This window comes from Nelusetta ayraudi, unplaced genomic scaffold (genome assembly GCF_046127955.1).
Source record: "Nelusetta ayraudi isolate G7.1 ecotype Tasmania unplaced genomic scaffold, CSIRO-AGI_Nayr_v1 ptg000012l, whole genome shotgun sequence".
Lineage (NCBI taxonomy): Eukaryota > Metazoa > Chordata > Actinopteri > Tetraodontiformes > Monacanthidae > Nelusetta > Nelusetta ayraudi.
In genome coordinates, this window is record NW_027466062.1 from 136235 (window position 1) to 150851 (window position 14617).

The 14617-nt window shown below is 42.2% G+C and overlaps 1 protein-coding gene across 3 annotated transcripts; it reads right to left on the bottom strand.

Annotated features, from left to right (window-relative positions):
• Window positions 1-11: 11 nt before the first annotated feature.
• On the bottom strand, window positions 12-10950 carry LOC142885807 (hemicentin-2). Of its 3 annotated transcripts, none has more exons than XM_076022526.1 (20): window positions 10803-10950; window positions 10670-10708; window positions 9352-9636; window positions 8993-9262; window positions 8543-8830; window positions 8064-8321; window positions 7121-7390; window positions 6695-6985; window positions 5096-5365; window positions 4670-4960; window positions 2564-2833; window positions 2138-2428; window positions 1613-1882; window positions 1411-1522; window positions 1166-1323; window positions 984-1085; window positions 694-756; window positions 482-538; window positions 324-392; window positions 12-192 (listed from the first exon to the last, which is right to left on the bottom strand). In XM_076022526.1, the coding sequence occupies exons 1-20, from the start codon at window positions 10831-10833 to the stop codon at window positions 131-133; spliced, it is 3747 nt and encodes a 1248-aa protein (XP_075878641.1). In that variant the 5' UTR covers window positions 10834-10950; the 3' UTR covers window positions 12-130. The 3 variants fall into 3 exon arrangements, with proteins under 3 accessions (XP_075878641.1, XP_075878640.1, XP_075878642.1); XM_076022525.1 differs by having other exon boundaries at window positions 688-756; XM_076022527.1 differs by lacking the exon at window positions 8993-9262 and having other exon boundaries at window positions 688-756.
• Window positions 10951-14617: the final 3667 nt, after the last annotated feature.

A 14617-nucleotide genomic window follows, 5' to 3' on the forward strand; every position in this document is an offset into this window, starting at 1 on the left:
CAGAGCACGACTGCAGTCAACACTTTTGCCATTTACAGAAACACCAGAACAGACAGGTTGTAATAAAAACATCTCATGTCAGGACTGTGGTCTGCTCGCTCAGCTGCGAGGCGTAGAGAGCCTCCCTGACTCATTTAAAGGAAGCCAGCCCACCGTTGGTTTCTGTTGCTGGCTGACTCTCGGGTTCCAAATCTAGAGAGACAAAAAGGGCCAGACATGGGTTTTGTTTTTGGAAGAAAAGAAAAAAAAACCCATCCTAAAATAAAACAACAACAGTCAGCTGCAAGATTTGTCAGAAAGCATTGCACGTTGTTAGAAGCTACCTTGGTCATCTTGCGATGTTATGGGTAACGGCGTAGTTTCACTGCAGATCAGGTCATTATTGTCTCCCTCTGCAGGAAAGATCAGACATGCACGTTGAACTTTAGTAGTTATTGTGTATTGCGTTTCAGTCTCATTCTTTACACTTAGTCCAGGGTACCTTTGGAAGTGTTCAGTGCTGCGTTGGTGATATACTGAACCAACGGACAGGGTGCATCTACAAAATGGAAATTAAAAAAAAAAAAAAAAGAGAGAGAGAGAGCCAACGCCTTATGAAAGTTGAAAAATAGGTTTCACAAGTTTTAGTTTCGGACACCAACCAGTCGGTACCCACAGTGTGAAGAGCAATGAGTTAGGGCTACGTACCCTCACCGTCTTTCAGGTGATTCATAGGGAGAAACAGGTCATTTTCATCAGGCTTGTACTCGTCTTTAGCTGTGCGGCAAGAAAAGATGTGTCAGCTCATGGAGGTCTGCACTAGGTAGGGACTCAAGATAGATGTCCTTCGGACAAGTTGTGATTCCAGCAATAATGTTGAACGAATCCATTTAAAATGGTCACTTAAAGGTCCGGTGTGTAAAATCTGCCTTGATTTTTGGATTTCTGCATTGGTAAAAGCTCAACATATTGCTCATAAATACATTCATAAAGAGTAAACTCACCTGGTTTGCGGCAGGCTCTGAGAACGATGCATCCCAGGATGGTGATAGTGATTCCGAAGACGATGCAGCCAGAGATGGCGAGCAGCACCCGTCTCTTCAAAACTACAGGATTCAGTGAGAAACAGAGATCTGAAATGGAGCAATGTCCCCCATTCCGACTTGTAAAGCTCGGTGACACTCACGAAGGTTCCTGGTCTTGAATGAATCACTTTGTTTTGAGTAGAGGGGTCGTTTGGAGCTCACGCCCCTGCACTTGTGCAGACTCTGCTCGGGGTCATTCTGGGGCGTGACGACGTGTCTCTTGGAATACGACCCGTTGATTTCATGGTCGTCTTTGTACCTGCACAAGTTCAAAAATGTACAACAAGAGTCCGTCCAAATGTCCCGACGCAGAGGCATTCTTCTGATTTGTAACTCAGTTAATTACCAGGTGTAATTCCACTCGTCGCGTAATTCCACGTCACACTGCAGCACCAAGCTGTCTGTGGAAAAGACCTCGGACCACCCGGTCAACAGGCTGACATAAGCCATGGGACGCTCTGGAGAGGCACAATTAGAACAGAGATAAGCAAAAACCTCCATATGCACATACAGAAAATATAAAAAGGCTTAAAGATACACACACACACCCTTGACATCGAGCTTGGCCAACGGACTGACTGACTCAAACAAAATGCCGCTTCCTCTTTTTACTTTGCACTGATATAAACCCGAGTTTCCTGTCACAGCAGAGGCAACAGTGTGATCGCTTGCCGATTCAGCAAGCGGAAGGTTTTCTTTGAACCACTGGAACTTCCATCCGGAGGAAATGTTAACGTGACAGCTGAGCGAGATCAAGTCTTCCGTGTAGATCTCGTCATGATCAGGGATCTTCAAAATTGTAACTCTGGGTTGTGTATCTGAGAAGTGGGGAAAAAAACAAAAAAAAAAAACACAATTCCATTTTCATCAGCATAAAAATGAGCTTGAGCAGCAGCAGAGAAACAGGCTAAGGGCATGGTAGCACGGTGAAATGTTAGGAAATATACGTGGCCAATTGTTCATTTACTACATCAACTAACTCATCTACGCAAAAGCCTCGTATAGCTTCATATTTATTTGAATAGCTTTTTTTTACAGACAATGAGGCCAAGCCATTCACAGAGAAATCTCACCATAAACTTTGAGCGTAAGTTTCCCACTGGCGCCGCTGGTCACGGACCTCCCCTTGAGCACTGCGGAGCAGCCGTACTGTCCACCGTGTGAGGCTGCAGCGCCGCTGATGGAGAGGACGCTCTTATCCGAGTCAAAAGACACCATCTGACTGGGCGAGAGCGGCCGTCCGTCTTTCTCCCACTCATATCTCCAGTCAGAGCTGCCTTGTATGGCACATCTCAAGTTCACGTGCTCAGTGGGAAACACATCCAACCACTGCGTCAGCGGCCGCAGGGCAGGAACTGGAATTTCTGCACACAAACACAGATATCATTTAGGAAGTATCTCCCTCAAGTCAGCTTGCAGCATCCTTCTTGCAGGATTTCATTGACATTCGTGCAGCAGTAAACATCTTAACGCATCATCACAAGCTAACTTTGACTCACCCAGTATCTTCAAGACCCGCTCATGGCTGTACTCCGTCGTATACGCTGTTTGGTTTCTGATGGCCATGCACTTATAAACCCCACTGTGGGACCCATTTGCTGCTGTGATGATGTGGCTGCTGTGTTTGACCTGGAGTGGTTGTCCATCCTTGAACCAGACATACTGCCAACCAGTGGACAGTTGAACATTACAAGTGAGGCTGACTGTCTCTCCAGTGTACACCTTGTTATCATCTGGCTGCTGAGTCAGCGAGGGCTTGGGCTTCTGGCCTACGCAGGAAAAGAAAAGAAAAGAAAAAAAACAAACTCCCGTGTTTATTTCACTAACATGCTGCAGACATGTGGACATTAATACTGGAATGATCGAAATCCAAAGCCTATTAACAGTTGGATTTTGTCATTGTGGATTTTTCATCTGAAATGATAAAACGTTTGATCAAAACTTTTGATTAAAGCTGGGACAAGATGTATTTATTATTCTTCTTCAGTGTAATTGCACATCATTGCTTAAAAAGCAAACCACCAAAAAACAAACTTTTATTTCCATATTTAAAAAATGTCAGTAAGCTGACCAATACAACAATCATTGATAATAAAAGGTCAAAAAAAAATGAAACCTACTGATTCACACACAAAGGAAATCAGGAAAAGCTTGAATAAAACCATTTCTAATCACAATACACGGGACAATGAGTTTATCTGTATTTGGGGCATGTTACGGTGACTGTGGGGCGCACACGCCTTGAATGGGGCTGTTTTTTGTGCATGGACTCCCAGTTTGTCTCTTGTGTGAGGTCGTACATATTGTATCATTGATGTGGGTCTGAACGGGGGAGCTTCTGTGGTTGGCAGGTGCGACCATAGCGTCACAACCAGGCAAACTGTTTTTTTTGTCGGTTCGCCGGGTGTCGTTTGCAGCGATGGAAGTTGTCGTTTTTTTGACCGGCTGCTTGTGTTGCGGCCGTGGATGGTTGGGGTGCTCTGCAGAATAGGTTCGGCCGCGGATGGATTGATTTTTCAGAGCATTTTGCTTTCACTAATTAAAAAGTATATTTTTATAGCGTACATTATATTGTAGTATGTGCATTGTATTACGTCGTCTATTGTATGTTACTCTAAAAGTAAAACTTGCATATTAACTTAGCTATTCTTAAATCAAATCAATTATTGCTTGAATGTGTATTTAATATAAACTATATTGATATATTTATAGCATATTTAAGATAAATAATCTTATGGTTTGTTATTGGTTCCGGAATTATGAGTTTAGATCTATATGGGTTTTCCTTATTTGCTAACCATTGCATCATGTTTTCAGGTTTACTACCTTTGCTTTCTTCAAAAAAAAATCAACTAATCAAAATGAATAAAGGAGTGAGTAATATCCTTTGTGTTCCTGTGTGTGCTATTCAGTGGGTGGGGTTGGGGGGGGGGGGGGGGGGGGGGGTAAAACAGACAAGGATTTGCCAAAAAAAAGATTGACGCAAATTTGTACTGGCTTCACACACTGAGAAGAGTCATTTCTCTTTTTGAGACTAGACCTTCTACCTTTACTCAATTGAAGACAAAGTTTAAGCTCCATAGATGGGGTATGCATTGCAAACATCCCGACAAAAAAAAAAAAAAAAAAGAAGAACTTGGAAATGGTGTAATTTAGGCCAAACACAGACGAAAGACATGATTAGCATCACATCCGTTTCATATTTACGTGACCAAAGCCGGGTGCAGATCTGATTGAGGTAGCTTCAGTTATGTGAGCTCATACAGCTTAGATGAGTTGCTAAGACTAAGACTATGGTTAGGGGTTGTTGTTCAGGTTAGGATTGGTGTTTAGTTTAGGTCTGGTGTTGTTGTTGGTGTTTGGGCAAGGTGAGGTGGTAGTGGGGGGGGGGGCTTTCTGCTGGGGTTGGGGTTGGTGAAGACGAGAGAGGTCCGTGTCAACAGGTGTTAAAAGAGTAAAGTCTTTTACTCTTTTAAAAGACTTTACTCTTTTAACCCCGGACCCATTTTTGGGTCTGGATGCCGCCAAGCTACATCCAGACCCAAAAATGTTGCCATGTTGTAAAAACCCACATGATGACATAAAAAGAAAGAAAGAAATCTCACCGTAAACAAGAAGGTTTTGTTTCTGACTTTTGCCACCGTTGACCGCCCTCCCCTTGAGCACTGCGGAGCAGCCGTACTGTCCACCGTGTGAGGCTGCAGCGCCGCTGATGGAGAGGACGCTCTTATCCGAGTCAAAAGACACCACCTGACTGGGCGAGAGCGGCCGTCCGTCTTTCTCCCACTCATATCTCCAGTCAGAGCTGCCTTGTATGGCACAGCTCAAGTTCACGTGCTCAGTGGGAAACACATCCAACCACTGCGTCAGCGGCCGCAGGGCAGGAACTGGAATTTCTGCACACAAACACAGATATCATTTAGGAAGTATCTCCCTCAAGTCAGCTTGCAGCATCCTTCTTGCAGGATTTCATTGACATCAGTGCAGCAGTAAACATCTTAACGCATCATCACAAGCTAACTTTGACTCACCCAGTATCTTCAAGACCCGCTCATGGCTGTACTCCGTCGTATACGCTGTTTGGTTTCTGATGGCCATGCACTTATAAACCCCACTGTGGGACCCATCTGCTGCTGTGATGATGTGGCTGCTGTGTTTGACCTGGAGTGGTTGTCCATCCTTGAACCAGACATACTGCCAACCAGTGGACAGTTGAACATTACAAGTGAGGCTGACTGTCTCTCCAGTGTACACCTTGTTATCATCTGGCTGCTGAGTCAGCGAGGGCTTGGGCTTCTGGTCTACGCAGGAAAAGAAAAGAAAAGAAAAAAAACAAACTCCTGTGTTTATTTCACTAACATGCTGCAGACATGTGGGCATTAATATTTAAAGGAGGAAAATCCAAAAACCCATTGACAGACGGATTTCTTAATTGTGAAGTACACATGACAACAACACAAAATCGGTGCATAAGTCACACCTTCCCTTTCACCCCCGACCCTCCCACCCCCACGCCATGTCCCCAGAGGCATCAGGTGTAACAGCACCTGAACCTCTAGCGTAGGCGTCACCAACGTGGTGCCCACGGGCTCCAGGTAGCCTCCACATGAGCCGCCCGCATTTTTACTCAACCTTGTTAAGTCTCTTTTGATAATGATTACCAGAACTCATTAACGTGCTCAGTGTCTTCGCGTACATGAGTATCATTAATAATACTATATAACTAAGGGCTAACTGAGAAAGCTTGTTATTTCAGGAGGGTGCAGCAAACTAGTTGCCCTTTGTATAACTCAGGTTCAAAAAGATTGGTGACCCTGTCCTTAGTGAGACACGAAGGGAAAGTCCTTTGCTGTTTCCTTTTGTGGATGCTTTAATATGTACACGTTCATAGTGGTTCAAACAACAAACTCTTTCTTAGTAATTTAACCCTGTCTTGTTTTTTGCCTTCATCTTGTCATGACCAGATAATGCTTTTATCTAATCCTGTTGTCATTAGCACGGAATGGTGTCTTTTTGCTCACACCTGCTGCTTATTGACAGTTAGTAATCTATTTCGATCAGCTGTGGTTGGATTTCTTTCAAAAACCATGCGACTGCAAGTTCTGTGAAAATAGTGCAGCTCAAGCACACGTTGACATTTCAAACTGTCCGTCCCACAACTCAACCACACACGTGCTCCACTGATCACTTTGAACACCGGCACTGTTTGATTTAAAGGTGGAACGTGTTTGTTTTTTGTTTTGTTTAAAAACAGAGCCAACCGGTCACACCTCCACAGAGAAACTGAGTGTGCTTTCGGAGTGTCCTATATTCCATAAACAAGAACAGAAAAACACATGAACCAAAAATTAACACATTGACCATCAACAAGAACGATGATCAAAAGCGCGTTAACTCATAGTGCAAGGTCAAAAACTCTCTCTTGCATGCACAGAGGAAATTAGGATGAACATAGAACAGTCTACATAACTACAGTACCTGGGATACAAAAATGCAAAAAAAAAACAGATTTAACATCTGTTATTCGATAGAAACAAATGATACTTGAACATGAGTGTTGCATTTCTACGCATGTTGTAAAAAATCTGCAAAATCACATTCACGAATAAACGAGAAAACAAACATCTCACCGTAAACTTTGAGCATTAGCTTCCCACTGGCGCCGCTGGTCACGGACCTCCCCTTGAGCACTGCGGAGCAGCCGTACTGTCCACCGTGTGGGGCTGCAGCGCCGCTGATGGAGAGGACGCTCTTATCCGAGTCAAAAGACACCACCTGACTGGGCGAGAGCGGCCGTCCGTCTTTCTCCCACTCATATCTCCAGTCAGAGCTGCCTTGTATGGCACAGCTCAAGTTCACGTGCTCAGTGGGAAACACATCCAACCACTGCGTCAGCGGCCGCAGGGCAGGAACTGGAATTTCTGCACACAAACACAGATATCATTTAGGAAGTATCTCCCTCAAGTCAGCTTGCAGCATCCTTCTTGCAGGATTTCATTGACATTCGTGCAGCAGTAAACATCTTAACGCATCATCACAAGCTAACTTTGACTCACCCAGTATCTTCAAGACCCGCTCATGGCTGTACTCCGTCGTATACTTTGTTTGGTTTCTGATGGCCATGCACTTATAAACCCCACTGTGGGACCCATTTGCTGCTGTGATGATGTGGCTGCTGTGTTTGACCTGGAGTGGTTGTCCATCCTTGAACCAGACATACTGCCAACCAGTGGACAGTTGAACATTACAAGTGAGGCTGACTGTCTCTCCAGTGTACACCTTGTTATCATCTGGCTGCTGAGTCAGCGAGGGCTTGGGCTTCTGGTCTACGCAGGAAAAGAAAAGAAAAAGGACATATCTGCTTATTTTGCGTATCAAACAAATAACCTGCAGAATTATTTGAATTGCACAGAAATGCTACACTAAAAGACTAAAACAACACAAAACAATGCAAAACACTCCCATTGCTGTGAGATAATGTTTAACCTGCATGGATAGAGTCTGTAGTGTGTACAAAGAGACTGTTTTTTATAATTATTTTTATTTTATTTATACTATTTATGTCAAAATTGAGTCAAGGATTGGGACCTGCTCAGTTTAGTATGAATGGGGGCAAGGCAAGTAGGTCTGAAACTCCAGGTCTAAAACCTCATCCTGGCTCAGTCAGTTCTCACGAAGCCAAAATTAGTTCCCTTCCACTTGCACAAAACTGCACCATTTAGAGATTCGAGAGTGTTTACGTCCCTGCACCACACAAATGCGTGCCAACCCACCCTCTTGCTCATCGCACCGCAACATCCTGTTGAAACAGGAAATGTGCAAAACGGAAGCAAAGCGCTGTTGAATGTGTCAGGGACAAACAGCATCAGTGACAGATTAACGAACTGTGATACAAACACCGTGCTCCAGGATTGCAGCACATCATTTTTTGTCAATTTCTTTTCTTTTCAATATACAATTTTTGAGATTTCTAGTCTTCGCGCATGTTTTCTTACTCACCAATAACAACTTGCAATATTTTCTCACTAGTCACTTCTGTGTTTCCCCTGGTGGCCTGGCATGAGTACTTCCCTCCACTCCCAGCAACAAGGGGGACGCTGACGGTGCTCCCTTCAGGGGAGAAAATGTTTCCCTCTCTGTACCACAAATACTCCATTTCCGCTGGCACATTGATGCTGCAATTGAAGTTAACCAGTTCTCCAACAAACATCAAGTCAAAAGCAGGATCCTTGTGCAGTGTCAGTTTTGGGAATTGGTCTAAAACCCAAAAAGGGAAACCAAAGCACAATAGTTAGAGCAGAACTATACTCTCAAACCAATTACATTAACAAATGATTTTGTTTTGTAAAGAACAGATGGACTAGGAAAAAAAAAGTGGATTTATCTGCTTTAGAAAGAAGGCTGCTTGATTTTTTTCCATTGAAATTATTTTGCAAATCACCCAAGTTCGAATATTATTCATATTCACAATGGCTTACCGTAAACTTCAATTCGAACTATGTTGCTACGTCGTGAGCGAAGTCCCCTTGACTCCAATGTCAAACCGCACGAATAATTGCCTTGATGTTCTTTAGCAGCGGATGAGATGTTCAGGAAGGGATCTTCTTTATCCAAGGTCATGACCTCGTCCATCACCAGCTGCACACCGTTTCGGTACCACACAAAGGCCCAGTCACGGCTTTCAAATAGACATTGAAGCTGCACAGACTCCTCTTTGAAATAACCTGCCCAAGGAACCACCGTTATCAGCTCAGGTTCAGGAATCTCTGGAAAAAGAAAAAAAAAAAAAAAGAGGCCAGAGTGTTTAAAAAAAAAAAAAAAAAAAAGACACTCAAATGACACTGGTGAGCTTCTATATACTTGTTTTGAAAAGAGCACAAGCACGTGAAGCAAAAACACTATGCCATTTAACAAATGGATGATCTTACCAGAGACCTCCAGACTTTTTGCTGTGCTGTTGTGTGTGGAATATGCAGCCTCGCCTCTCTTGGCTGTGCACTGATAGTTTCCGCTGTGAGAATACTCTAAAGCATCGACCCTATACATTTTGCCGGATGTGCTTATTTCAGTCGAATTGTGATACCAAATAAAGGCCCAACCAGACCCAACGGCCATCGAGCAGCTGAAGTTGATAGATTCTCCCGGGTACATGGTCCCCCAGTCTGGCTCTGCGTGCACAATTGGCTGTGGCCCTTTTGCTGGTGTGACAAAGACATAGAGGAACCAGGAAACTTTATTTCACACACTGCAGTGCCACGCAGACGAACAAACAAACTGTGCCACTTACGATGCACCGTCAGCATCTCAGAGTTGCCAGATGCAGTCTGATGCCCCGTGGCCGTGTGATGAGCTTTGCACGTGTAGCTTCCAGAGTCCAGCGCACCCACTGTCACCGTGAGCAGCGAGCCGTCTCCCGAATTTGAAGGCAGGATATTATGTCCATCTCTGGACCAGGTGAAGGTGTATTCATAGCTGTTGTTGATGCTGACGCTGCATTGGAATTCCACCTTCTCAGAGGGGAACACGTCGTGCCAGGGGGTCAGCAGACTCACAGACGGCACAGGGTGTGGGGCTACATAGCAAAAAGACACCAAAGTTCATAGACAAAAAAAAAAAAAAGATTCATTAGAATAATAACAGGATCTGCAAACAGAAATGCAAATAATAATTATTAATTTAATTTCTGTCTGAGTTTCCCAATAATATAAAAATGACTTGTGCCTTCCTCAAGTATCAACGGACAGTCTATCTATCCATCCACCCATGTCTGTTTATCTCTTACGGTGTCACCGTTTCTATACGCCAGAAAAGGGTGAGTGTGTCACACTGAGAAAGACTTTGCAACGTCTTAATAAATGAATAGACAAAAATAAAAAATAAAAAACAACCCACAACATTACACTCAGTGGATAAAAGTCTACGATTTGTTTTTGCTGACCAACTTTGTCAATAAGGCCAAAGACCTACGTTTGTGAATGTCAGTATCCTATATCGGTGCTAGAGTGCTTAGAGAACGCATGGTTTCTTCTCGTAAGCCTGCTCCGATTCCAATCTAATCACCAACAGTTGCGACCTGTGCTGCAACGGCTGGTTACAGACACAACTTTAGCACACGACTGACGGACAGAGCGAGAGATTTGGAACTACAGTCAAAGCAACAGCAACAACAAGCCCCTGACCCCCCTCTCCACCTCCACCCCCCCGAGCTAGAACGTGAATTATTCCAGCGCCACAGGCTGAGAGAGAGGAGAAGTAAAGAGCTGCCGACTTGCGTTGGCTGGCAACCGTTTGCAGGAAGTACCCTGACTCACAGAGTTTTTCAGGTTCCTCCCAGTTATTTCGACTGCACACACATGCTTGGTACACTTCCCACTCACAGAAGCAGATTATAATCTGGTTTGACAGGTTGTCAGGTTTGTCATTTGCAGAAAAATAAAAAATAAAATAAAATAAAAAATAAGAATGGGTACATCACTGACAAACACTGACTCTTTTCTTCTTTAAAACTGAGTTACTTTAAGACCATTTTAAAACAAGCGCAATGTGCAGACCAGCTACTGTACTTTGTTCATCGAAAGAAAAATCTAAATTAATTTGATTCTTACCGTCCCCTGAATTCTGAGCTGCACAGAAAGCAGCAAAACCTGTAAATAATAATAACAAGAGGAAAAGACATCAGCTCTGTCAGATTTATATATATATATTTAATGGAAATGAAAAAAAGAATTGACAACTTACATATGGCACTGAAGACCTTGAGCAGCCACATTTTCCATTGAGTTGCACATGAAGAGGCTTCACTGAGGCTGAGAGTCACGTATGTGCTGAGGAGTTGATTCCGTGAGAGGATATAGGCGGTAGAAAGTCTGTAATGGGTGTGCGCTTGAAAAGGCTCTCCGACTTCACCGTCTCTGACATCTGCTTTTTTTTGTCAACTAAGAAAAAAAAAAAAAAAAAAAAAAAAACAGAAACCCTGAATTGATCAACCACAGTAGAAAGTATTTTCAAAGCCTGATTTGTGCTGAAAGGCTGCACACTGTTTAGAGAACTGAAAGCACGTGTAAGAGCTAATGTGAAGAGGGCAAAAAATACTGAGCACATCATGAACATTCAACAATTGGTCTGTGATGTGTGGACTTGTATACAGTTCGTATGTCAATTTCTTTTTCGATTTTTCGATATGTTGAGATTTTGCATTCTACTACTCTGTTTCATGATAAACTATCACATTTTTTATTTATTTATTTATTTTGCTCCATAGAAAACAACATACTGTATGTTTTTCTTTTTTCTTTTCTTATTTTCAGACATGTGGAGATTTTGGTTTATACCACTCTGACTCACCAGGGCTGGGGTTAGGATAAGGTTTAGATTTAGATTTAGGGTTAGGCTTGGAGTTAGGATTAGGGACATAAATTTCGGGTTAGGCCTGGGCTCATGATTTAGGATTAAGGTTCCTCACTTGTGTATTAATCAGACACTCATGCCTACAGTATCTTGACTTTTACATTTTTGGACGTGGTTCAAACTCGTCATATTTGCAACGCGGTCCGAAATGGATTTGAAACAGCGCCCCCTACAAAAGCAAAAGCAGCCACCCAGATCGATGTGACTGTTTTCCAGCGATGCAAAGATAAATCCCTCATTTGTCTCATCGGGGCCTCCAACTTTGCAGTCACGCTGCAGAAAACTTAATATCTCGCGATATTATATCACTGACTTCCTTAATTAACTAACAGGGCTTTGCCACTTATAATCTTAAATATGCTTAACAGCGTGACATGAGGGCAATAAAAAAAAAAAAAAAAAAAAAAAAAGATTAAAACATCGTTTAATCAGTCTTTTAGTTAAAAAAAAACAAAAAAACAAAAACGTACCTAATTTGTCTGCAACCTGTCACATTGCCTTCGGTATTTATGGTTGTCTTTGAGTTATCAGGAGGGATCATGTTTGTGACCGCTTGTGCTACTCTTTCATTGGTTTGCCCTAACCACCGGGTGTCACCATAACACAGACAATAAAAACTACACCACTCAGCACTCACATACGCTGACGCCTCCTTTGCGCTTCCCCATGAAAAGCCAAACAGGACTCGGTTTAAGCTTTAATTGAAAACTAAACTGAAATAAATAAAAAAATAAAGAAATCTTTTTCTATTTAAAATCGGAAGTTACACCGCACAGCTCCCTCCTCTAGTCCAAAGTGAAAGCTTAAGAAGTGGATATACCGCAGCAGATATAAACCTCTCTACATGAAAACAAAAACACCCTGTCGTTAACAACGAACGACCGTCCAATGTACAAATATAAATCTGCTTAAAAAAAGGTGCAAAAGTATTTGGAAGAGGACGTATAACTGTTCTGACTCCTGTCAGTGTTTGTGTAATGTTCCGCTGCCCCCTTGTGGCATGTCAGGGTATTACGCCTGGAAAAAGGCCCCTGTTTTGAGAAGCGATCTAACGTGACACATGCAGACTGTGCTCCACCGCAGAGTTGTTGTCTGAACCTTGGAGTAGATCAATCGGCAAGTACAGATGATTGTAATCCCATTTAAGTTAAGTTTAAAATTGTTGAAGGCGCATTTAAGTTATATATGTATATATATATACATATAAAAAAAAACAACCCAACAACGACTCATTTATATTTTTTCTAGTTGGTTACGGTACAATGCGAATGCTGACAGGGTCGTAGCTTCTAACAAAGCAGATTTAATTCATTGTTAAGCCTCATTCATGGTGTGTGTGTGTGTGTGTGTGTGTGTGTGTGTGTGTGTGTGTGTGTGTGTGTGTGTGTGTGTGTGTGTGTGTGTGGCATTACGTTTAAACCATGATTGTTATTTACTGTGTTTATGCTGTTACTTACCTGTGAGGTTATCCTGTAAGTGTGGCTCTTTTGTTGTGGTTATGGCTTAGTTGCACGTATTATTTGGTTTTGTAAATAAAATTCACATTTATCAATGCTCCTCCATCCTCCGTTGGGCCAATCCTGTTGCAGTTAGTGAGCCGGGCAACAAAGAAATGCGTTGCCTTAGTTAATATTGTGTAAGCCATTGAATTGATTAATAACCTGAGAAGGAAAAAAGGAAAGTGTAACCAGTGTTGTTGCATATATTTAATTTGATTTAATGGTAACGTTCTGTACATTTTTATTGTGTTGCAGTTTTACAACAAACTCTGTCTCTGTCTCAGAAGATTGCAGTAAACTTTCAACCTGGACTCAAACCTACGAGCTCTTCTGTTAGCTATCTGTCTACAATACACCCGACGTGCTATCCAGGACAGAATAAAATATAAATCTGTTTTTAAAAAGGTATAAAGTATTTTTTAAACAAGTATATGGAAGAGGAAGTATGATAACTGAGGGTGATGAGGGATGAATCAACAAAGAGTAGTGTTGTATATGCATATAGATTATACTATATCATATTATATTATGTAATATTGTGTTATATTACATCTGTATTAATACGATTTCATATATAGATATTTATGGAGTGTATATATGTTGTAATTTTGAATGGCTGTTTATATATTATGTATTTAGATGGATATCTGTGAAGCAATATTTGGCAATATTTTGTTGGATTATGTAGGTTCTCATATTTTGTTTTATGATTTTATTTTGAAGCTAATCAGCCAGTGGGGGTCACATGATCCACTATCACCAATAAGGTGTATGAGCGTGTTTTGTTTTTATGTTCTGTTGTATTATGGGAAGTTCAATGCCGGAAAAGAAAGAGCTCTGCGCATGGAAGATTTCGTGTTAAATATATAATAAAGAAAAGTAATCAAAGAAGAAAACGGAGTCAAGTATTTCCCTCCAACTATGGACGAGCAAGAAGTTCCAGCAAAACTGAAGAATAGGTAAAAAGGGGAAGGAAATGAAAACAGTTTTTTACTTCTTCCTCCTCCTTTATCCAACTGTGTGGTGTTTTGTTATGTTTTTGCTTTTATCATTATTATTATTATCTATAATTTCTTTATTTTGTATGTACAAATAGTTACATATTTTATACACGTTCAAAAACAAAATTCATTCATTCGTCTCAGTCTGAACAGCTCCAAACCAAGCCCCCAGGGTCCAAGATGGCGTCCCATTCCAAAAACGTTTCTGACCTGCGCGTTGATGGCATAATAGAGCATGCGCAGTGGTGTCAGTGTGAAAGACGTGCGCGCTCACGAACCGTACAAAATTCAACGTGGAAATGAATGTATTTTTTACGGAACTACTGACGATGTTGTTTTGAAATTTTATTAATAATAATAATAATAATAATGATGATAGTAATAATCCGCGCTCCCGGGACATAGCTCGCACACGCTTTGGATGTGCGCGTACAAAGCCGTGACCTCACTCTCAGAATGTAGACTTTTTGAAACGGGCGTGGTGTGAACCCAAATGCAGCACAAACAGCGTAGTAGAGACTACAGTAGAGACTACAATGAGGGGGAAGGTGTTGGATCAGGAGCAGGCCCGAACCAACAAGGACCAGGGAACAGACAGACAGACACCAGGGACGCAGAGGCTGTAGACGTGGTCGGGGGCAGAAGG